Consider the following 27356-nt stretch of genomic DNA (forward strand, 5'->3'; position numbering starts at 1 on the left):
TTCATCAACAGATGTGTTATGTCCCTACAATAACTTCATCAACAGATGTGTTATGTCCCTACAATAACTTCATCATCAGATGTGTTATGTCCCTACAATAACTTCATCAACAGATGTGTTATGTCCCTACAATAACTTCATCATCAGATGTGTTATGTCCCTACAATAACTTCATCAACAGATGTGTTATGTCCCTACAATAACTTCATCAACAGATGTGTTATGTCCCTACAATAACTTCATCAACAGATGTGTTATGTCCTTACAATAACTTCATCAACAGATGTGTTATGTCCCTACAATAACTTCATCAACAGATGTGTTATGTCCCTACAATAACTTCATCAACAGATGTGTTATGTCCCTACAATAACTTCATCAACAGATGTGTTATGTCCCTACAATAACTTCATCAACAGATGTGTTATGTCCCTACAATAACTTCATCAACAGATGTGTTATGTCCCTACAATAACTTCATCAACAGATGTGTTTTGTTCCTACAATAACTTCATCAACAGATGTGTTATGTCCCTACAATAACTTCATCAACAGATGTGTTATGTCCCTACAATAACTTCATCATCAGATGTGTTATGTCCCTACAATAACTTCATCAACAGATGTGTTATGTCCCTACAATAACTTCATCAACAGATGTGTTATGTCCCTACAATAACTTCATCAACAGATGTGTTATGTCCCTACAATAACTTCATCAACAGATGTGTTATGTCCCTACAATAACTTCATCAACAGATGTGTTATGTCCCTACAATAACTTCATCAACAGATGTGTTATGTCCCTACAATAACTTCATCAACAGATGTGTTATGTCCCTACAATAACTTCATCAACAGATGTGTTATGTCCCTACAATAACTTCATCAACAGATGTGTTATGTCCCTACAATAACTTCATCAACAGATGTGTTATGTCCCTACAATAACTTCATCAACAGATGTGTTATGTCCCTACAATAACTTCATCAACAGATGTGTTATGTCCCTACAATAACTTCATCAACAGATGTGTTTTGTTCCTACAATAACTTCATCAACAGATGTGTTATGTCCCTACAATAACTTCATCAACAGATGTGTTATGTCCCTACAATAACTTCATCATCAGATGTGTTATGTCCCTACAATAACTTCATCAACAGATGTGTTATGTCCCTACAATAACTTCATCAACAGATGTGTTATGTCCCTACAATAACTTCATCAACAGATGTGTTATGTCCCTACAATAACTTCATCAACAGATGTGTTATGTCCCTACAATAACTTCATCAACAGATGTGTTATGTCCCTACAATAACTTCATCAACAGATGTGTTATGTCCCTACAATAACTTCATCAACAGATGTGTTATGTCCCTACAATAACTTCATCAACAGATGTGTTATGTCCCTACAATAACTTCATCAACAGATGTGTTATGTCCCTACAATAACTTCATCAACAGATGTGTTATGTCCCTACAATAACTTCATCAACAGATGTGTTATGTCCTTACAATAACTTCATCAACAGATGTGTTATGTCCCTACAATAACTTCATCAACAGATGTGTTATGTCCCTACAATAACTTCATCAACAGATGTGTCATGTCCCTACAATAAATTTATCAAAGTGATAAGATAACTTCATCATTTACAAAGAAGCTTACATAACACCAATTAAAAAATATTAGTTCATGAACGACTTTCAGCCATTTTGTCAGACAGCATCTATTTCAATCCTTTTGTTTCCAAACTTTATTTATCACAAAATTCAAACTGAGCTATTTGAATATGTTCTTATGCTGTTGAGGCTGTAGTAGGTCAATCCTAATATTATTGCTCCTTTATATGATATATGGTATTTTACAAATACAATATAGATTTTATACTTCTTGACAGTTCATCATATAGCCATGAATTAACACTTTAAGACACTTAAGATCAAATCATACAAAATCACCATATCCAGCAAGGTCTTCCCGAGAATGTTAAGTCTGTGCACTTCATTTATATTACTCAACACTTTAAAAAACTCCAACAGTTAGCAGACAGATCTTTGTACCAACTTCTGTATGATCTTTTTAGTTCTTTGTTACATGTATCTCCTATAATGATAGTCATATCCATGACAAATTAATGGAAATGATCCTTCAAAGTGAGATTGTTATCCAACTTATCGACTACACTCGATCATAGTGAGATTTCTTGTACCTCTTTGCTATACTGTATCTGTTTGCCATGCTGTACCTCTTTGCCCTCTTTGCCTTACTGTACCTCTTTGCCCTCTTTGCCATACTGTAACTCTTTGCCCTCTTTGCCATACTTTAACTCTTTGCCCTCTTTGCCATGCTGTACCTCTTTGCCCTCTTTGCCATACTATAACTCTTTGCCTTCTTTGCCATACTGTAACTCTTTGCCCTCTTTGCCATACTGTAACTCTTTGCTCTCTTTGCCATACTTTAACTCTTTGCCCTCTTTGCCATGCTGTACCTCTTTGCCCTCTTTACCATACTATAACTCTTTGCCCTCTTTGCCATACTTTAACTCTTTGCCATACTGTAACTCTTTGCCCTCTTTGCCATACTTTAACTCTTTGCCCTCTTTGCCATGCTGTATCTATTTGCCCTCTTTGCCATACTTTAACTCGTTGCTCTGTTTGCCATACTTTAAATCTTTGTCCTCTTTGCCATACTATAACTCTTTGCCCTCTTTGCCATACTGTACCTCTTTGCCCTCTTTGCCATACTTTAACTCTTTGCCCTCTTTGCCATACTATAACTCTTTGCCCTCTTTGCCATACTTTAACTCTTTGCCCTCTTTGCCACACTATAACTCTTTGCCCTCTTTGCCATACTTTAACTCTTTGCCCTCTTTGCCATACTATAACTCTTTGCCCTCTTTGCCATACTTTAACTCTTTGCCCTCTTTGCCACACTATAACTCTTTGCCCTCTTTGCCATACTGTAACTCTTTGCCCTCTTTGCCATACTGTAACTCTTTGCCCTCTTTGCCATACTTTAACTCTTTGCCTTCTTTGCCATGCTGTACCTCTTTGCCTTCTTTGCCATACTTTAACTCTTTGCCATACTTTAACTCTTTGCCCTCTTTGCCATACTGTAACTCTTTGCCCTTTCAGCCATACTGCCAATTTTTTTTCTGTTTTCTCTTTTTTTGTCAGACTATGACATTTTGTGGTTGGCATTTTGTTTGAAAATTCTGTACATTCACTAGTCATAACTATGTACTACAAAAACAAAGATACTTTAGAAAGATTACTCATATACAGTGTACATTCTGTGAAATAATAATCTCCATGTCTGCCATCTTGATCTCAGTCAGTTTCCAAATTAATCATACACCAATAAAAAACAAAAACAATTTACAAATGGAGTTCGAGGAAGATTCTGAAAGACAATTTCAAATTGAATCTGTCAAAATCCAGCATGGCACTTGGCAATTATCTTATTCTGCACATGAGAAATTGTCATTGACTTGGTAACAAATACTTGTACTAAGAAATAGCACTTTAAAAAGATAAAATTCTAGATAATTTCCTATCTGCTCGTTTTTAAAAACTTTCTTAATTAAACAATCACAACCGAGGCAGAAGAAGATCACACAGTCAGGTGAGTAATCTTCTGTCCTTACCGGTTACAGAATTTAACATGCACAATTAGGAAAAAGAATCTTGTAGTAAGATCTCTCAAGCAACTTTTATAAACTTTACCAGAAATCTTCATTTTGGAAAATCTATGGTCGCTGCTTGTCTGCATTTCTGTTGTACTGATCTCTCTTATCCTGATATTAGAATTTTCAGCAAAAGGGACACGGAGGAACAAACATGTGAAATCAAAAAAAAAAATTATCGAGTTCTATGTGTTAAACAATGGTTACAAGACTGGCTTGAGTATGTACAATGGATGATGTGTACATTAGACAGCCAACAAACTGATGACAGATGGAGGAAGACATCACTGCAATCGAAGCAGAACTGCTTACTACACAGCAAAATATGTAGAAGCAGAGGCACAGTACAAATGTGGAATCAAATTCATAGACAAGGCTAATGCAAGTAGACACCGACCAACTTGGATATCTCCGAGGTGACATCATTATTAGTCACGTATGTTTATATCAAGCATTTCATTAAACTTTCTCCCTTTCACATCAATATTGGCAAGACAAGTTCACCTTTTTTCAGGTTATCCAAAAGGTTTATGAAGATATAAACAGAGAAATTGTAAAACTAGATATTATAGTAATCATGCAAAAGAGGACCGTAGGCCTCGCAAATATGTGCAATGAAATCTGCTTTTGAATAGTGATGCAAACAAAGTGGAGTAGTCACATGAATCCGGAAATCATTTGGACTTTTGCATATACCATGGCGAAGGCATGCTGCCTGTGCATCCAACAATTTGGAGAGGGTCACATCATATTCAGATATAGTGCTACCAGCTTCAACATCTGATGTGAATACGGACTGCAGCTGCATCTTCAGAGTGCTTCCCATTTTCTTGACCGCTTTGACCAGTAAGGGTGATGAGGTGGATATGGCCTCAAAGAAAGTTAAAATGAACATAGGCATGCTAGCATAGGTTTCATCCAGTTCACGCAGAAATACATCATACTGATTCCCTTTAGCTAACTTTTCACTTTCTTGTTTTGCTATTGCATTGAAAAACCATTTGACTGACTCAGCACATCCATCCTTTTCCAATGTTGGAATGTCTTCCCTCTTGAACCGTTCTCTGATCTTGTAAAAGGCAAGCTGCAAAAGATGGAAAACAATGCGACAAAACATTAATTCTGGCAAGCTTGGAGCTCCTATCATTTCATGTCGTGATTTTGCAATCCATAGCAAGGCTTCAGGTGTGAAATTCTTGTAATTCCATATCACATTTTCTAAAGCTTTCTGCCGCAGGGTTTCCGTGTTCAGAATTTCAAGGACGTAGCAACTGGCTGGATTGTGAATTGTGTCGTTTCTTTCAACATGATTCAACACCAGTTGAAAATGACCATTTAGTAGTGAAGTTCCTGATGTCATCACAAATTGCTGCATGGTTTCCACAAATTTTTGCACTTCTGCATCACTAAAGAAACAAGACACTGAACACCAATGTTCAAGCAAATGATATGCCACCTTTCCAGGTTCTTGAAGAGCTAGCAATCCCAGCAAATTGGCAATGCTCATCCTTCTTGAAGAGAAGGTTTTCCAATGATGTTTTAAACTTTGCTTAACAAAGCACAGAACAAATCGTACGGGATATGAGGATATGTTGAGATCATCCTCGCCCCATCTGTCATTGAAGATTTCACTTTCAAAGGCATCATATGCTATCCTCGCAAAGTAGCCATCTATGAGACGTGAGAAATGGTCAATCAACTGAAATACAAACATAACATTTAACATGACACTCTAAGCTTAGTGTAAAAACTTTTATAAAAACTGTTACAACCATGTAGCTTGTCAAGGCTGTGTAAAGCATGTAAATAACTTGTCTTCCAATCCCAAATATGTCTTATCATATAACTTATTCTCACTATGAAACACCAGGAACAGACAGCCAGACAACACCTTCGGTAGATTAGGTCAAGTTTAATGGTTGACATGTTTCGACACACCTGAGGACGACACACCCAATGTGTCGAAACATGTCAACCATTAAACTTGACCTAATCTACCGAAGGTGTTGTCTGGCTGTCTGTTCCTGGTGTTTCACTACTTACGTTTTTGGAGCCGGACTCGGTATTCCGTGCGGAATCCGCCTTGGGTAGACTACTGAAATTACTGAACCATTATCCCGGATATTGGATCTCTTTTCTTTTGTATTATTCTCACTATGTAAACAAATCATCAGTATGATAGGGGTAATGGAGGTAGTGCCTTATTAGACCAAATGTGCCTGTAAATGATCATGTTCAAACCTCAAATAGGTCAATATTTTCCTTCAGTCAAATTTTCACCTCTTCCACTTATTATTACCAGAGGTAATTGACCATGTTTCTAGGTCAACATGAGTGAGGTAACATATAGCTGCACTGTGTAATATTTTGCTGATGTTTAAATGTTTACATGGGAATAGGTCCAAATCTGAAAATATTCTTCTGACATTACATGTACATATATCTGAAAAGACTTTCACCTTAACCTTTCATAACTCAGATGACAAAGACATTAGTCAGCTGACCAGAATATTTCCTAAAAGAGATGCCAAGCCTAATTTACTATCAAAACTTTCAGGCAAGAACATTTATAGATTTTCTATCAACTTTAGAAACACCAGTTTTTTTTTACATTGTATCATTTATAATTTAAAGCAAAATTTGCAAATGCTTCATTAACCCTAAAACAATTATAATTGGATTAAGAATGAAAATATCACAAATATTTACCTTATCAGCTTCAACATTGGAGTTTCTAAAGAAGAAAACTTTGTAAGCTTTGCACAGAATTACAGACCAATGCTCTTCATATATGCCATTGAAGATTCCTTGTTGAAGAAATAAAAAATAATAATGAAATGAAAAATACATTGACAATGCTGTAAGTTTTAGCTTAATCACACTCTGGAATATGAAACAAATTACATGATATGTTTTATGATAACATTAATGATGATTAGTGCAGATTTTAGACAAAATCAAATGATAGAAAAGATCTTTGATGTTCCATATATTGCGGCAGAGATGATTAGAGAAGGATAGTTTGTAGACAGTAAGCATCAAACTAATGGAATTCCTACTGAGATCCACATATCTTACTAAAAGAATCTCCTTCGACAAACAGATTACTGACTGTCAAGTTGCCATCACCAATGAATTTGAACTCACAAGGAAGAAACAGGAGGATGTGTTTCAAAATTTAAAATAAACTATATTCTCTCAATGAATAAGGACATGTTATCCGAGTTATTTATCATTATTGTGTCACCCTTGTATATCACAGATATTGACCAACACAACTAAAAGCCAGTGTGGGAGAATACTGCATAGATCAATGTCTCAGTTTTCCTGGTTGTTGCTAATTCACTTGGACTTATTTTTGCACCTCTCCTCCACCTTTATAAGTAAAACAGAGGACATGTCTTTACATTTGTTTCCATGTACGCAAACATTTGATAAACATTTTTTCAGATTTACTGTAAAGACTACTACCAGCTATACAGTGTGTATTAAACTCTTAGTCTTTTACCTGGGTCCTGTTCATTTAGGGGTGCCCTGGATAAGCACACTGCTTCCAAACAAATCTTAACAAATGTATCCTCATTATCCGCACTCTCATTGTTCATCACCAACAAGTGCAGAAGTCCAATAGCCATGCTCTTATCATAGAAACAAAGTCCTCGATTGAGCAGAGCATTCACATAGCACTGTTCGACCATACTGTGCCTATGCTCAAATATGAAAGATACTTTCAATTCATTCTCCATTTCATGTAACCAGCAGAACTCTTCATAGTCCAGGGCCTCCTCTTCAGTATGTGATACTGGTCGTAAACGTCCCAGTTCTATTGCTCGAAACATGGATTCTAGAACCACTTGCAATGACGGATCCTCCCTACTCACATCTTTCAAGCACTTTGTCTTCAGGAGAACAAAGCACACATACAGCATGGCTAGTGTCATCTGTCTCTACAAAAAAACACACATATCATATGTAATTTATCAGCAACAAGAGACCCCAGAGGGATGTTATTGTCTTCTACTTTCTTTACTTTTCAATTATTTCCCTTTTTCTTCTTAATCAAGAACTTAGAGAAAGATCTAACCAGAACTTTCTGAGAAACAGTTTTCACAGATCTAACCAGAACTTTCTGAGAAACAGTATTCACAATCTTCAACTATCAAAATCCCAGATGGTCTTCAATAAGACATTTTGGTTCCTTGAGGGAAGTTACATATCAAGTTTAAGAAATATCTTTTTAGTGTTTTTTCAAGAAATAGCAAAAACAAACTTCAATTGTCAAAATCTAAGATGGCCAGCTGTCGGCCATTTTGTCCGACTGAACTGTCTAAAAATCAAATGGACACAACGAGGGACCATGAGAAACACAATAGGTGTAAGATATATCCTTCCAATACTTCTAAACAAATAGTAATAACATTCTGCAAATGTCAAAATCCAAGATGACTGCCTGTCTGCCATTTTGTTTCCCTGATCAGCCTAAAAATTTGTAGGGAACAACTAGGAACAAAGGAACATACATATGAAATATCCATCTAATAGACAGCAATAAAAAAGATTGTTTACTAATGTTTACAGGAGCTGTACAACAGGTGACAGACAAAGGGTGAATTGAACATCCAATGGTGGACTTAAAAATATGGTGTGCAACAGGTACAAAAAGCTGTTATCAACTGCCAGCTTGGCAACTGATATCCTACCAGTAGAAAGTTAAATACAAGATCTATACATCACCAGCATATGATCTTTTAATGTTTAAATCTGATTATTGAAAATCACCAAGACTACATACAAATGAATTGGGAAAATTTGATGAATATTTCACAGAATTACATGTATCCACATATGCAAGGGGGTACTTTTTATGCATGGCACTGATTATTCACAAATGTTTTGAAAAATGAAGGCTTTACATTATTTGTATATCAAACTTTATTCATGACAACAAGTGGTTTTTAACAAACCTCAGGAAATGTGAATTCGGCATTGCTGCCATCTTCTTCATGTCTTGCTTGTTTGGCTTTTGGAGGTTCCAGATCATCATCTGTCAGTACACAAACAATGTAACTTAACAGAATTTTTCAAACAAGTGTAGAACTATAATTAATGTGAAGAATTGATACTATTTTTTAGACAAAACCTTACAATGAGCCATTAGACATATAAGCAAGGCTATACTGAATGATGAATGACATATTTCTGATATCTTTATATCCATACTTTCCCTGTCCTTAGCAAGAAATGATGTTTCAATCATTTTTGCTCAACATACATAGACTACACTCCTTACTTCTCTGGCTCCTGGGAATAATTAGGAAGAACTCCTGCTTTTCTGAAGTGATAACTCAATATCATCAAAGAAAATGAATAATGTTCAAGTTTGACCTTTGACCCTTTAACAATGACCAATGATCAACTTTGAATTTTGGTTACAAAGCTTATCAAAATGGAAGGTTGTTTCTTTGTTAATTAATTACTGTCTATACAAGTATTTACTTCCTTAACAAATATGGATGCATATATTTCATCTTAAAATCTTTGATGATTATACATAATATTGGACTGGAACATATACAGCATTAAGTTCTGTCTTATTCTGTAGTGAGGAAATCCAGTTGAACCTAAACCATTTCAATCTACCATAAGTGAGGGCAGATTTCCTTTATGTAAGAAATAGCCCATGTTGATTGCTTTATATTATTCATGAAAAACAATAAACCGCTGAATATTTGTTTTTATTTGTAATTACTACAAAATATGCAAAACTTTAAAGCGAACAATATCATCAAAGTTATGAAAATTTGTGAACCACTTGACCAATGGATTATTTTTTTCTCTTGTATTGTAATCAAAGTGAAGCACTGGAAATGACTTCCCCATTCAAAAACGAATCAACTAAGGGCCATAACTCAGTACATAATGCGGTTCACAAAATTATCGTTTTATAATTCCTAATGGTAATGACATAAATCTTTCATAATTCCAAAATAAAAAACAAAAGGCAACATTGTAGATTGAAAGGCTGTCTGACAAACAGACATGTAACTTTCTCAAAAGGTACCAGAAGAGGATATATAACAGAAAGTGATCCCTACCTTGTCGAAGCTGTAATACTGTAAACGCAGGAGAATTACGTCCAAGTATGGAGAGCTGTAAAGTAAAGTAAATCTGGTCAAAACATGAACTGGAATAATACAGCTTTCAAATAAAAGGTAAGGTATATATAGAGGAGACAGGTAGACAGAGGTAAAACGGATATATATAGAGGAGACTGGTAGACAGAGGTAAAACGGATATATATAGAGGAGACTGGTAGACAGAGGTAAAACAGGTATATATAGAGGAGACAGGTAGACAGAGGTAAAACGGATATATATAGAGGAGACTGGTAGACAGAGGTAAAACGGATATATATAGAGGAGACAGGTAGACAGACGTAAAACGGATATATATAGAGGAGACAGGTAGACAGAGGTAAAACAGGTATATATAGAGGAGACAGGTAGACAGAGGTAAAACAGGTATATATAGAGGAGACAGGTAGACAGAGGTAAAACGGATATATATAGAGGAGACTGGTAGACAGAGGTAAAACAGGTATATATAGAGGAGACAGGTAGACAGAGGTAAAACGGATATATATAGAGGAGACTGGTAGACAGAGGTAAAACAGGTATATATAGAGGAGACTGGTAGACAGAGGTAAAACAGGTATATATAGAGGAGACTGGTAGACAGCGGTAAAACAGGTATATATAGAGGAGACTGGTAGATACAGAGGAGACTGGTAGACAGAGGTAAAACAGGTATATATAGAGGAGACTGGTAGACAGAGGTAAAACAGGTATATATAGAGGAGACTGGTAGACAGAGGTAAAACAGGTATATATTGAGGAGACTGGTAGATATAGAGGAGACTGGTAGACAGAGGTAAAACAGGTATATATTGAGGAGACTGGTAGATATAGAGGAGACTGGTAGACAGAGGTAAAACAGGTATATATTGAGGAGACTGGTAGATATAGAGGAGACTGGTAGACAGAGGTAAAACAGGTATATATAAAGGAGACTGGTAGACAGAGGTAAAACAGATTACATCTTGTATTGTAAAACTGTTGACTTTGTGCTTACTCCCTAATCTCCTGATTCCCATAGTAACCTGTTAGAGAATGATCATATGTGGCTTTATGGTATAGTTAAACTGGTAAAACAATATACCCCCACTTTCCTTCGTCACTGTTCTAATTGTCATACTGGGAGTTGGATTTGATGAAAAACTTGGTGTGCATTTGGTTTTGAATTTGCCATACATTGGACAACTTCAAACCTAAACACAATAAAAGGTCAAGATCACTGAAAGGTGTAAATTAACGAGGACCGTGATGTTTATAGAAATCAAGAAGTTTTTCAATGGGAAACTGTAACAACCTTCCAATTTTCAACATCTTATTACACAACCATTGATATCTTGAGTCTTTCAACACAATTGACACTTAAAACTGAAATTTAGGTTTAGGTCATTTCTCAAACAGTGTAGCACTTCTAGCTAACAATATACTGGCTAATTATCATTATACTAAGACTAATGGTCAACCAGAAGAAGTCCTTAGAGTGTTTTAACATATTTGGCACCCAACTCTCTGAATATTGGTCAAGTATGCAAATTTTGTAGCACAAAGCGCCAGCAAGTTTTTAGCTGAACATCATCATTCTAGGTAAAAACAAGAGGTCCTGTCTCCACCAAATTGCAAAAAATACTATCATTTCAGAGGATTTGCTATAGGCCTTTCCTGACTTTAACCTTGACTGCTGACCACCAAAAGTAATCAGGTTTAGAACTTAATGGTGTGAACATGAACTACATTTGTTATGAAATTCATGACATATCTTTTATTTAATCTCATTTTTAAAATAGACATATGTGGCCTTTGACCTTATTATTATTACTATTGTCAATGTACGACCACCAAACTTTTATCACATAGCTTAATGGTGTGTTACTATGGTATGGGTATGAACTAAATCTGTCCAGGGATTCATAAGCTACTTGTAAACAAGCTTTGTAATCTGACTGCGCATCCTTTGAAGACAAGTTTGCCAGTATGATCTATCATATTTTATACCAGAAATTATTAAACACCCTTCAACTACTAGATAACGTGCCTTCCTGTCATTCTTCCTTTTTATGAGGATAGTGCATATATTGTGCACTGAGCCAAGAAGGCTAATACGATAATGCTGACTCAAAGTCAGGATATGGGCTTATTACAGGAAAATGAGCAAAGGAGGCCAACATTTTTTTCCTAATTCACAGTCAGGTTGCAGGTCTATACAGGACAATAAGTCCAGGTGTACAACACACTAACTCTGATTTACTGTCAGGAGATTAGCTTATTATATAGGACAATAAGTCCAGGAGTACAACACAGTAATTCTGATTTACTGTCAGGAGGTTAGCTTATTATATATGACAATAAGTCCAGGAGTACAACACACTAACTCTTATTTACTGTCAGGAGGTTAGCTTATAACAGGACAACACATCCAGGAGTGCAACACACTAACTCTGATTTACTGTCAGGAGGTTAGCTTATTATATAGGACAATAAGTCCAGGAGTACAACACACTAACTCTGATTTACTGTCAGGAGGTTAGCTTATTATATACGACAATAAGTCCAGGAGTACAACACACTAATTCTAATTTACTGTCAGGAGGTTAGCAATATATCCAGGAGTACAACACACTAATTCTTTATATTTTTAAAATACAGGACAATAAGTCCAGGAGTACAACACACTAACTCTGATTTACTGTCAGGAGGTTAGCTTATTATATACGACAATAAGTCCAGGAGTACAACACACTAACTCTTATTTACTGTCAGGAGGTTAGCTTATAACAGGACAACACATCCAGGAGTGCAACACACTAACTCTGATTTACTGTCAGGAGGTTAGCTTATTATATATGACAATAAGTCCAGGAGTACAACACACTAACTCTGATTTACTGTCAGGAGGTTAGCTTATTATATAGGACAATAAGTCCAGGAGTACAACACACTAATTCTAATTTACTGTCAGGAGGTTAGCTTATTACAGGACAATAAGTCCAGGAGTACAACACACTAACTCTGATTTACTGTCAGGAGGTTAGCTTATTATATACGACAATAAGTCCAGGAGTACAACACACTAACTCTGATTTACTGTCAGGAGGTTAGCTTATTATATACGACAATAAGTCCAGGAGTACAACACACTAATTCTAATTTACTGTCAGGAGGTTAGCTTATTACAGGACAATATATCCAGGAGTACAACACACTAACTCTGATTTACTGTCAGGAGGTTAGCTTATTATATACGACAATAAGTCCAGGAGTACAACACACTAACTCTTACTCAAAGTCAGATGTGGTCTTATTAGTTAACAATATGCCAAGGAAGTCAACACAATAATTGGAACTCAAATCAGGAGTGGGCTTATTTTATGACAATAAGCCAAGGAGATTAACATATTGTTTCATACTCAAAGTCAAGTATGGGCTTATTTCAGAAAAATAAGCCAAGGAGACCAATACACTCAGAAGGTTGGCTTTTTAAAGGACAGAATTATCTAGCAAGGGCTAATTTCTGCATGTATTCTGTACTATATAAGTGTCCTATACATGAAGTAGGATCTTACATGTGAGGACATAAGGAGAAGCTTTTTCAGTATCACTATACCAAGTCTGTACTGGGAAGTTACTGATTTGTCACTGCCATACAGTAACAGACTGTCAAAACGCAGCAGCATTACTGGCAGGGCTTCATCATACTTCCTGTGGGGAAAAAAACAAAAATAGTAATTTATATTAAAAAATAGATAACAAATGATGTACAAGATGTAACACTGAAAACAGGACAAGACACCATATTAAAACATCAGAGATATGACACCACATTGAAAACATCAAAGATAAGACACCATACTGATGACATCAGAGATAACACACCAAAGTAATTACATCAAAGATAAGACACCATACTGATGACATCAGAGATAACACACCAAAGTAATTACATCAAAGATAAGACACCATACTGATGACATCAGAGATAACACACCAAAGTAATTACATCAAAGATAAGACACCATACTGATGACATCAGAGATAACACACCAAAGTAATTACATCAAAGATAAGACACCATACTGATGACATCAGAGATAACACACCAAAGTAATTACATCAAAGATAAGACACATCAAAGATAAGACGTACCATACTGATGACATCAGAGATAACACACCAAAGTAATTACATCAAAGATAAGACACCATACTGATGACATCAGAGATAACACACCAAAGTAATTACATCAAAGATAAGACACTACACGGCCATCAGAGCTAAAACATAGTGTTGATTATCTTTGGGATATCATTCATGAACCATAAGAAATTAACAAAGCAGAAAAAAGGCGTATGCTCCAGTAATATATGTGATGGCTAGATAAAACCCCTCCTCTTCTTCCAATAGGTGAGTTAAGAAAACTGTGGTTTAGAACATTTTAGTTAAACGTAAATACATACGACATAAGGGGCTGATCTATTCCTGACAGCAAGTCACTAAGTGCTTTATTTTTGACTGGAATGAGGCTGGCACACACTGGTTGATAGAATGCTGCCTGACTGGAAACCTTTAACAGTTCCTTCGGAGTCCCCTGTACTCGCCGCAGATCTTGTAAACAGGATTCAAGACCAATGGATGTGATTCGACTCCAAGAAGATGGTTTTGTGAAGTCCAACCAATCTCTCATCACATTGCACTTTCTGTAGGACAACAAAACAAGAACGGAATTCTTTAAAAATTGCAGCCAAACAAATTAAAACCTACAGCAGGTTTATTAATATCTAAAATGCAGGCAAGAAGAGGTGAAATTAGTATTGTATAAAATATTAACAATATTTAAGGATTTTTTCTTTTTAATTTTAATTTTGCCATTAATGTAACTTTTAACTAACAATTAAGTTATTACTGTTGTCATAGAGATGGCGAAAGTACACCATCAAAATAACTAGCAGGACAATATGTATTGCATGCTGGCAAGCTCAAAAAATTTGCCTGGAAAGATTCAATTCCATACTTATGGTTTCTTAAATAATAATTGAATTTCACTCATCTGTTGAATATCTTTGCTTTTTTACCAGAAATTCGGCTTGAGCAACTTTGATTTATATTCACCAACTACTGGTCAAATCTAACCAAGCTTTGAGAAATATTCACCAACTACTGGTCAAATCTAACCAAGCTTTGAGAAATATTCACCAACTACTGGTCAAATCTAACCAAGCTTTGAGAAATGAGACCAGAAAAAAAAAGTCTCCAGTGTAACAATTCCAGATCTCACTTGACAAAGGCACATCATACAATGTACAACATTAAGTCCATTTTTCCAATACCATGTAAAAGTAAACTATTGTTAGATTTGATCTCCTTCCTCGGGCCAACCAAGGGACCCAAGAGATGCCTTGAAATAGCATGGATTAAGATAAACTATTACATGTTAAATTCAACGGCAGATGTTATGACTTCTTTCCTGATTGGTCCACCATAGGACGATATAAAACAGCTGAACATTCTCTCTACATCTGTAAATGCTTCACAAAAACTGTCATCCTCATCTGATGAAATGACTGCAATAACAACATTGTACATGTGATCAATGTTTATGTATGACAATAACAGATGAAATATCCAACCATTCTATAAGTCACTTTAACTCATCATAATATTTGGCTATTCCATCACATAAAAATTCATTCACTAAAACCATTTCAGGAAAACTCCCTCCTCATCTCCTTGAATTTTCCCTGAAAAACTCTACAAGATGTCCAAGGAAAACTTAAGCGTCAATGAGGAAAAAAAAGCAGTAATAGATTTGATTACAAAGTCTTTTTCTTTGATGCCCAAATATTAAATGCCTAGAGGTTGGTGACACTGAAATGTATATCTAAATCAAATCACTGAAAATTTCACTAAATTTCATTTGAAAAAAAGAATTTTAAAAAATCATTGTATTATTTTCTGGTTACCACTCCAATGTTTTTAATACATGTAGAGTATTAAAGACAAAATGTTTAAATACATTTGTATGAAAAAGATATGCTCATTTGTTACTGAAAACACACAATGATTTGATATAAGGACACCTGAAAATTGGTTTAGCGTCTTACTCTATTAGAAATTAATTCCATTTCTAAATCAAGGTAATATGAGGAAGGCCTACACAATATTTGATAAATTCCTTCAACGTAGTGGTACAGGTTTTGCCAGGGTTGGTTCTGTTGATTTCCAAGCACTTGTATGACAAGTATTAAACATACTGACCTCTTTTCTTTTTCTACAGCATTGCATTTCTCTCTACTTAGTCTACAATATTAAAACCTATACTGATATATATATATAAAGCACAGACCAGCTGATAAGCTAATAAGATTATTGCCACTATGAATTCTTACTGGTGAACATTGATATTTTCATCAAAGAAAACCATATTTAATGATGAAGCCTGGTGTTTCCTGCATGACTGTTTCTGGTACTTAGTTTGAGCACTTGTTTTAATCAAATTAACTGTCAACTCAAATCTAAAACTGGTAAAAATAATTGCTATTTTGAAATATTAGCATTCTTTAATGAAATTGTCAGTTATTTCTGTATCCTTAGTTGACTTAAATAAAAGAAATGAAAAAAAGGAATCAAGTTTGTCAGCATTTCCTGATAGCAATGCCAATTAAAGTGTTGGTGCTTAGAACAAATCTTAGTCAAATGTATCATGTGATCAAACCCTGTTGGTAAATAATGACACTAAGGGGGGGTAATCAAGTTTAGACTAACAGTACTGCCAAAGTCTGCCTTACCTTCCTCCAATAAATATTTGGCGATGATTATCAGTGCTTTGCCAGCTTGGTCTACGTGTCCGTTAATGATGAGTTCTGGAACTCTCTGGAAATACTTGCGATGAAATGATGAAGCAGCTTTTTTGACAAAGTCAGGTGTGAATGGATATTCGCTATTAGGAAAATAACAATAAAAAGTCACAGTAATGAAGAAAAAATAATTGTAAAGGTGTCTAGAGAATTAAGGTAGGAAATATGATGAATAACATCATTCATCAGATCCGTTACAAAAGATATTAACAGATTGGAAATACTAAAACTCACACACAGCTCAAAATAACAGTTAAAAAAATCCCTTCTATATTTCTTCAAAGGGACCTTTTAATCTTTCTTGGTACAAACTTTCAAGATTTCATTTCATATGACAGTTTAATTTAAACATATTTTACTGCCAAAAAATCAAGACAAATGGATTGGGCACAAGTTATATCAACATTTTCAACACCCTCTTCAATCAATATACATATAAATTTTAAGGCAATAGCATACAAGAACAAAATAATGAGGTATGATATACATGTAACAATTGATATATCATTATAATTTTATACCAAGCTGGTTTCTTATCTTAAAATGTAAATCTATTGCTGGACCTTACGTAAATTTTGCACTAAATTAAAGATATTTTCATGAAGTTTTAACGGTAACTGTCTATCCCCATAAAGTAGTAGTTCTATGTCAGTGTCATGATTAATATTTAATACGTTTAAATTACTTAGCATTGCTTGTCTCTGATTTTGATAATTGTGACAAACAAAAAAGAAATGATGTGCATCTTCACAGGCAAAGCTACAGGAACACATTGGGCTAGCCACAAGGTTAACACGAAAACAATGATAGTTTAATGAACTGCACTGATGTCTTAATTTTGTATGAATAATATTAACTTTGCTTTCTGGTCAAAGACAGTTGACTTCACCACCATATTTTAATTATGGTCAAAGGAAAGTTAATATTATTCATACAAATTTTTTTAAATAAACTAAGGGATGGCTGTAATCTAACTGATAAATCTAATTCATTCCAAGAACAAAGCGAAGAGGGGACAGTTTATGAAACAAGGCTTAGGATTTTTATATTTTTGAGTCGAGGCAAAGCTACATTTTGTAAGGTTTTAATGTAACGATGTGGAGGACAAAATCAAATGGAGGCAGCCATTTTGTTGCTGCATTTTCAATTCTTGAGTTAACATCCTTGTCCATATTTATAATAACAACTGATTTCTAATTGGTGCAGTCAATGAAAGACGCTTCAGTGTATATTAGACTAGTGATAGATGCAAAAAAAAAAAAAAAAATGGCCAAATTTACAGGATAACAGGCAGATTATGTGATAGAGTTAATATTACACTTATGTTAACTTTTACTTGATTTTTTACCTTACAGGTTCTTATAGTTGAGGTTTTAGTTGAGATGAGGATGTGATAAAACAGTGAAAATTATACCATGACAACAATAATCAATGCCATATTTCTTAAAATACAGTCCTTTTACATCAACCAGCCCTTGACATAACCATTAACATTTGCATCTCTAAAATAACAACATTTTCAGTATAGGTGAAATCCTGTTTTTTCAGTTTTTGATTTAAGTGGAATCTAGTACAATTCTACTACAAGTACTCACTAAAAATTATGAAAATATTTCATGTCTGATTTAAGTTTGTCCAGTGACTGATCCCATAACTGGTCCACATCACCTTCAACGCCAAAAGTGGGGTCTGGTGCACCATACTGGTTATATAGAACAGACTGCCGGTCCTGTATAGTGTCTGCAATAACGTTAAAACCTACAGTTACAGCTTGAAGCAGGAATTACTTAAATCTAGAGGTAATGGCGATGACTGTATAATTAATGATAATGTGGTCTTAAAGTTAAGTTGATCTGGTTGACAGAATTCTGGTATGCCAATAAGGATACCAAGTAGCAAATTTCATGTAAAATTAATTCTTTGAAGAAATTCATGATGCTGACTTCTACATGGTAACAAACTGTCCATGCTATCCTTTTCAAAATAAATTTGACAGAGAAGTATGGTAAAACACACTTCATCCTAACCAAGACCATCCCACTACAATACTTTTTTATAAAGATTATACAGAAAGTCTTTAGAGAGTCTTAGCAAGATCTTTTGGGTGTTAAGTATTAGCAGGAACACAGTAGGATAGCCACTGAGAGTGAAAGAGGGTAAAACAGTTAGGATAGATTGGGCATGTACCAATTTGATGTAGCGAAGTTGTGGTGATTACTGAAAGTTGTGACATTGTATTTGGGTCAACAGCTGTTTCTTCATAGAGAAGACTTTAGGCAATATGTACCTTCATTGTAAATTTTCGACAATAGGACTGGTTACACTGGCTTTGTGGAACAATGTGGCAGCATAGTGCTAGTGTTATATGATATCCTGGCATCTTGTGGCATCAACACAGTTACAAGGGTGGTACAATAGCAGACATGGGGTTTGGTATAATCATGGCTGGATTTCATGTATATGTTTATGTATATGAGACACAGAAAACATCACAGAAAAATACTATTTTGCAGCAGTTTAAAAGCATACCTGTACATAGTGGCATTTTGACTGTTTTCACACTGTTACCACAGTCCTACAATGGTATATATTGTGGAAAGTATGAAAATATCTTTTTTAAGTGAAATGCAAGGCTTATAAGTGAATTCAGTGGTAGAAAATTTTACAAGCTTATGAAGCATTATAAAAATTTGATAAGTAAACAGGCAGAGAAAAAAGCATTGATAATCCCTAGACCTAAATAGTGTGATAAAAAGATAAAAACAGCCAGGGTGAAAAAATTAAAAATTTACATTTCAAATGTTCTGTGATAGAGTTTTGAAAATCTAGGACTAAACCAAGTCTTACCTACCCAAATTACTGAAGACTGGAAGAAGGGTTTCTGGTTCATCAGAAATAGCACACTGCAGAAGTTTCTGTAACTGGTCCCGTGTCATATCTGCTAAAACCTCAGTCAATGGAGGATAGACAGGCACCTTTATGTAAAAGAACATCAAGTTGCTACTGGTATGTAATACTAGGTAATATTAATAGCTAGGAGGAGGCTGTGGTGTATTTACACAGAAGTCATTAATGTCACCTCAGTAAAAATTAAATCTTGGACAAGATAGGGTTATAGCACTACACAACAGGCCAACTGTCTTTAGGACAGCTGATCATTGCTCAAGATTTTTAGGCACCACTAAACTAAGTTAGTGCTTCATCTGAAAGGAACAACTACTGAAACTAGAATATTGGCATGTTAGAAATGGCACAGCAATGTGTCTAATCTTAAATCTGTGTTTCATGGGAAGGTTACATTGATAAAGAATCAATACTTACATGTTTATTGACATTAAAACATGAACAAAATAAGATTTTTATTGTGTTCATTGGATGGCCCCATTTTTGTGATCCGTATAATCTTTTTTATTATGCTGCTGCAAAGTGAGTTCTGATTCAATTAAAATTAGTTTTGATTCATTAAATTTAGACAAAATCATCTATTTGTCTGTTAAGAAATAGAATGATATCTGAAATAATTTTGTTTCAAATTTCCTGGTTCATATTGCCATTACAAATATTTCCCATAAAAAATATTAAATATTTGATGTTTACTTTCAACCCAACGATCTTCAATTTATCAGTTAAGTGATACATGTACAAATATGTGACCTTGACTTCCAACCATTTCACTACGACCTCTGATTTTGGTCAATTTTTGATGTCATAAAAAAATATTTTACACTAAAATATTAGAAAAAATGACCTCGATCTTTGACATTATGACCTTGACCTGCTGTTAGACAACTTTTTATTTGAAGTTTGCTTCATAATGTCACAGAGATTATTATTTACAAGTAATATACATGTATTCATACAACCTGTCAATGACAATAAGGTTTGAATACCATTTGCCAAAAGAAAACTTAATTTTAACATAATGATTATTTTATGTATCTTCCTTAATCACATAATTTTCCACCTGAGATACAACCAGATGATACCATGGTGATGACTGGATATTTACCCTTTCTGCTTGCCTGATTCGATGAAGCACCACACACAGTATGTGACAACACCAGAGCATTCTGGGACAATTACTACATTTTGTAGATATGATTGTCTGTTTTTCAAACTTCAGTGTCACTTTTGATTGTTCTTTGGATGATGGCTTGCCAACAACAGCTGATAATAGCAACCCTATCAGAGTAAGGAAAAGTAAAGGTCAATAATGTTAACATTTTCAATATGAAATTGTTAAGACTTGCTGTCGACCAAGTTTCTTGTCAAGGATGATTACTGGTATATCCAATCAGGGATGATTATACCCAATATTCTGTAGACAAAAAGAACCTGTTTTTCCTTGATCTTAAAGAAAGCTAAACTCAAAAAATGAGAATCTTAAAAAAATTATCAATCCAATAAATACAAAAATATCACAGTACTTTTCCAATTCATTAGTACCAGGTATGTATGAGATATACTGCATATCCAGCAGGCATGAAAGACTACTATTCCAGAGATCAAGCGAGCAATAAAAGTATTCTTCTCTCTCTGCCAACAACTTAAGTAGTGCACCAATTACCTTACATATGAGAAGTCAAATGTACTCTAATGATGAATCTTTTCATTTTTTAGTTAAAAAAAGATTTGTGTATAAAGATCATGTTTGACCAGAAATAGGACATAAATCAATGTGCCCTGTGTTTTGTATACTTTGTTACCTGTAGTTGTACCTATAATCTGAAATTACTGATTTAAATTTGTGAATTTCATCTACTTTCCAAGATGTTTAGCACCAAAAAACTAACAAATATTTCAGTTTGTTTCTAGACCTTAAACCAAACGGATATAGCTATTTAGGTGAAAACTGCTATATGCCCCTGCTAATTATTAATCCTGAAAAGTTAGTTTTAAGCTTGTTAAATCAAATGAAGATTCAGCCAATCTTTTTCTTCTTATACAAGTATTATTCTTTTACCACTTAATGAAAGAGAAATTCATTTTAAGAAAGATTGCCTTGAAAATCACAAAGAAGGTCTGTTCTTCAAGTGAAAAATTAAGAATATGTGAAAATTGATTATTTCTTGTTAAATGTATCCTGAAGCCTGTACTGGAAAAAGGGAAGCAAAGTATCAATTTTTTGCTTTTAAATTTCTTTTTTAAATTTAATTTTCAAAAAATCATCACCAGAACAAAAGCTAATTTATCCACCAAACTTTCATATATCTTAAATTAATACTCACCAACTTGCCGTATGCTCCTGACATAATCATTCATACACATGCTGTCTGCCTTCCTCCACTCATTCTCTGTCTTCATGCTCAATCTGGCACAACATTTCACCTTATTCTCATCACAAGGAAATGACCAACGCGATATCTACAGCAAATAAACAGGAAAATTGCATCATAATTCTGCTTCACTGTCATTTACCAAGATAAAAATACAAAGTTAAGATCTTTGCAAAAATGATGTATAAACTTTAATTTCAAAAGGATTTCAACAGATATTCAGGCATTGATAACATCCAAATTATGATCATATTTCCCCATGAGCTCTGTATTTATTTTATGTCTTCAAAGAGTTTTATGGTCAATATTAAAATACACAAACAGAAGGAACATCCATAAATATTGTATTCAGATATTAAGTAATACTCTAAATGTGAATGACGTCAGTCAAATCTGTTTTGGAGGAATACATCTGCGATTTGTCTTTAAGGATTACTTGACATTATGGCAGAAGATGGAGAAAGTATTTGAAATGGAATGCACAATATCTGTAGTGATTTTCCTGATGTCAATGAACATAAACACTGAAGTAAGGAAAATAACTCAGGAGACCAGGTGTCCACTATCCACAACAAACAACAGTCAGCCTCTGTTGTTTAAATATTTGACATCTAAACTTACTCCAATGAAATGACTGTTTCCAAATGTTTTTTAAAGACTTTTACCAGCAAGTTTTATAAGAACATAACAACAATAATAATCTTTATTTTTAGAGGATAAATACATGTTAAGCCAAAGGCTTATCTAACACATGGTCCTCTTGTTAGCAAAAGTACATATCAATGGGTTAGTAAAGACAACATGTATGAGTAAACAATAAACTCCATCTGTTGGATAAAAATTACATGATTACATACATTATTGAAAAGTATACAGTGTACAAATAGACTTGGTTGCTCTAAAAAGTAAAAAGCAGCAGTATCTTGCAAAATTGTCTCCAAATCAAGTAGAAGTTTGACTAGTAGTCTTTTAAAAGTAGTAAATCAATTGATCCCCTTCAGTTCGTGAGGTAAAAGATTCCAATCTTTGATACTTGATTTTAAAAAATGGTTTGAGTAAAAAACAGTTCTGTGTTTTGGAACTAAAAAGTTGTTATCAAAGGCATATCTTGTAGTTCTATTGTGACTATTTCTAACTAATGAGACATTGCTAGATAAGTAGTCTGGGACATCTTCATGTATCTATCAATAGGCATCCACTGTACAACTTCAAACATGTCTTTGGAAGGGGTATGAAATGGTACATCGAGAATCATTCTGGCAGCTTGTTTCTGAGCTTTCAAAAGCTTGCCCATTAAATTTCCTAAACAACCTGACCACACAGTGCTGCAATACACAAAATGTGGAAAAGACATGCCTGAACAAAATTCAGTTTTCCTTCCATGGGTAAATATGGACTAATACGACGCAACAAGCCTATCTTTTGTCTTATTTTGCCCAATATTGACGAAATGTGATCTGACCATGTCAAGGAATTATCGATGATGACCCCAAGTAATTTATTTCTAACAACCTCTTCTAAAGATTCATTACAAAGGGTAAGATCTCGAGTTAAGCGGTTTCTACTTTGTTTCTGTTTGGAAGCTATACACATACATTTTGTTTTCTTGACATTTATAATCATCTTATTTTCAACACACCATGAATGAACATTGCGTAAATCAGATTGAAGTTTGCTATTGATACCATCCAATGATCTACCAGTAGCAGACAAAGTAGAATCAATGAGTTAAGGGACTAATCTGAGAGGAAATATTTTGTGGGACAAAACTGAGATGTTTCCTTACCTTCCTCAGCAGCAGCTGGTCCAAGGGAGGGTAACATTTCTCAAGGCTTTCCCAGTTGTGATACAGAGCTGTGGCTGAAGCTGCTAGGTCTAACAATGATCGAGGATTTCGCGGATTTACCTTGGCCTCCTCTTTTGTTTTGGCAAATTTTTCTAGTATCTCCTTAAAAGATGGCCTCTTGAGTAGCAGGTGCCGAGAGTGTTGAGAGTTGGAAAGACTATCAGAATCATCCTCACTATCACAGTCACTAGATTCATCGGAGTGAGATATTTCTACAATATAACAGATATACAAACTAGCCAGTCATACAAGGAAGAGATTTCTACAACATAACATACATACAAACTAGCCAGTCATACAAGGAAGATATTTCTACAACATAAATTACATACAAACTGGCCAGTCATACAAGGAAGATATTTCTACATCATAACATACATACAAACTAGCCAGTCATACAAGGAAGATATTTCTACATCATAACATACATACAAACTGGCCAGTCATACAAGGAAGAGATTTCTACAACATAACATACATACAAACTAGCCAGTCATACAAGGAAGAGATTTCTACAACATAACATACATACAAACTGGCCAGTCATACAAGGAAGAGATTTCTACAACATAACATACATACAAACTGGCAAGTCATACAAGGAAGATGTTTCTACATCATAACATACATACAAACTGGCCAGTCATACAAGGAAGAGATTTCTACAACATAACATACATACAAACTAGCCAGTCATACAAGGAAGATATTTCTACAACATAACATACATACAAACTGGCCAGTCATACAAGGAAGATATTTCTACATCATAACATACATACAAACTGGCCAGTCATACAAGGAAGATATTTCTACATCATAACATACATACAAACTGGCCAGTCATACAAGGAAGATGTTTCTACAACATAACATACATACAAACTGGCAAGTCATACAAGGAAGATATTTCTACAACATAACATACATACAAACTGGCCAGTCATACAAGGAAGATATTTCTACAACATAACATACATACAAACTGGCAAGTCATACAAGGAAGAGATTTCTACAACATAACATACATACAAACTAGCCAGTCATACAAGGAAGATATTTCTACAACATAACATACATACAAACTGGCCAGTCATACAGGGAAGATATTTCTACAACATAACATACATACAAACTGGCCAGTCATACAGGGAAGATATTTCTACAACATGACATACATACAAACTGGCCAGTCATACAAGGAAGATATTTCTACAACATAACATACATACAAACTGGCCAGTCATACAAGGAAGATATTTCTACAACATAACATACATACAAACTGGCCAGTCATACAGGGAAGATATTTCTACAACATAACATACATACAAACTAGCCAGTCATACAGGGAAGAGATTTCTACAACATAACATACATACAAACTGGTCAGTCATACAAGGAAGATATTTCTACAACATGACATACATACAAATTGGCCAGTCATACAAGGAAGATATTTCTACAAAATCATTCAGGAAACTGTCTAAACCTGGTAAATATTCACTGCAATATACAGCTTGGCTACAGATATATTGCAACTTCTCTATAGTTTGATCAGTTGAACATTTGACTAGTAAGCAAGGGGTCAGATTCCTAGCAGAGGCATTAAATTTGAACAAATAATTACATATGTTATGTTATACATACATAAGCAACATCCATATATAGAATTATTTGTAAAAAGCCTTATACTGTTACCTATTGAGGACAGAAAACTGTAGGAAATGCATTGATTCATATACTTTACGCAAGTTATTGTGTTCTACACTTATCGACATATAGATCTGTCCTTATCACTATATATTATCATGACATTGTACACATGTCATAATAATGATATTGATCTGCATATATGTGTGTATGCTTATATTTGAGTATTGTGTGTGTTTTGTATTTGTGTTGTTCCAATCAGGTTAATTAATGCTTCATTGTTTATATTTAATTTAATTTAATTGCATGTTAACGGAAAAAGTCTTCAGATGCCCAGGTCTACATCAACAAATATCTAACAACAGGATACAGGAGTATCAATAACAGCATTATACATGTATCAAACATAGTCTTTATGTATCGTAGGTTGTATCTTTAAAATGTTCATCAAATAAAATTTCAAACTCCTATGATACAGGATGATTATTCCATAAATCAACTTCTCTGAATGTAATGAGTTTCGAGCATTGCTATGTTTCACTAAATTGAATAATTCACAATATCACATCTTTAGAAAAAGACAAATGTATAGGCTACACCGATTGTCTATAACATTTAGGGGAAAATTAATATAAGCACTAAGCTTGTCTTCTCCTGCAATATGTGTATGTAATTGCAAAATACTCCAAATATCACAACTCGTGGGATTTTGTTAGGCACCAATGTGAGAGAACCGGGAAAATACACATTCTTGGCGAGTGCTTCGACCAGGAATCAAACATGGGTCTCTAGTGTGATAATCCACAGGTTCTACCAACTAAGCCAAAGAAGCATGCTCTGTCAGCTGCATGACAAAGACGGTATTTAACACTATATACAAGCCACACCAACTGCTCTACTACTACTTCCTCATTTTTCTTGAGATATCCTAAATCTTACCCTGAGACTCTAAATACCACAACTTGTAGGATTTCATTGGGCACCAATATGGAAGAACAGGGAAAATACATGTACCTGTCAGGTGCCCTGACCAGGAATCAAACCCAGGTCTATGGCCTGATAATCTACCAGCTAAACTGACTGAGCCAAAGAAGCATGCTCTGTTAGCTGAGTGACAGAGACTGTATTTAACAACATTTACCAGCCACACCAACCTGCTCCTATTACATATTGCTGAACATTGAATAAACAGTAGTCTAACGAATCCCTTCATACAATAATATGATATGCAGAGGCGTAGCAATAATGTATGCTTGTATGCTTAAACATACACTCGAATTCCATTTGCCCTACTTTTTTAACCTTACTGCGCCCCTAGACCCCCTTAACCGGGGCTTCGCCCTTGGATCCTCTCTTGAAAGCATACACTCTTAAAAATGTTTTGCTACGGAACTGATATGTAACATAAAGTTTGGACTTTCAGAAAAATAAAAACATAATTATTTGCAAATTTCATATTATGAATAAGTGTGTACTTTTTATTTAGTTTATAAATGAATTCAGTAATGCTAATTTTAGATCACACGTCAGCAAACTTAATCATATTACAAAATGTTTTTATTGTTATTTATTTCAAAAAGGCACACTTTGCTTCATTTCGATGAGAATTTTGCCAACTTTACAGACTGATACAAATACATGTACTTCAGAATAAGATACTTGTTCGTAGTTAGAAGGTCACCACAAAAACAGAAAAAACAATTCCGGGAAAACATGTACAGTCATTCTGTATATCGGCGCCTAAATTGTACAATAACATTTTTGCAAATATTTGTATAACGTAAGTATTACCTATGTCATAATTATCTTCCTCCTCCAAAAAGTCAGAACGGGAATCCTCCCGGAGTCGTGCTAACCCAGACATAGATATAGATACCTGTCATATACAAACATGTTAGTCTCTG

General features: G+C 34.6%; 1 protein-coding gene across 1 annotated transcript; it reads right to left on the minus strand.

Moving 5' to 3' along the window:
• Positions 1-4257: 4257 nt before the first annotated feature.
• Positions 4258-27316, minus strand: LOC132552441 (uncharacterized). Its single transcript, XM_060216608.1, has 15 exons — positions 27243-27316; positions 23740-23998; positions 21906-22041; positions 20687-20859; positions 19529-19652; positions 18273-18417; positions 16609-16760; positions 15252-15384; positions 14281-14520; positions 13390-13525; positions 9794-9848; positions 8663-8742; positions 7207-7645; positions 6408-6505; positions 4258-5397 (listed from the first exon to the last, which is right to left on the minus strand). The coding sequence occupies exons 1-15, from the start codon at positions 27314-27316 to the stop codon at positions 4258-4260; spliced, it is 3384 nt and encodes a 1127-aa protein (XP_060072591.1).
• Between the last annotated feature and the right edge of the window lie 40 nt (positions 27317-27356).

The sequence above is a fragment of the Ylistrum balloti genome, unplaced genomic scaffold (genome assembly GCF_031769215.1).
Source record: "Ylistrum balloti isolate Yb309-2 unplaced genomic scaffold, AGI_CSIRO_Ybal_v1 Utg370248, whole genome shotgun sequence".
NCBI classification, from domain to species: Eukaryota; Metazoa; Mollusca; class Bivalvia; order Pectinida; family Pectinidae; genus Ylistrum; species Ylistrum balloti.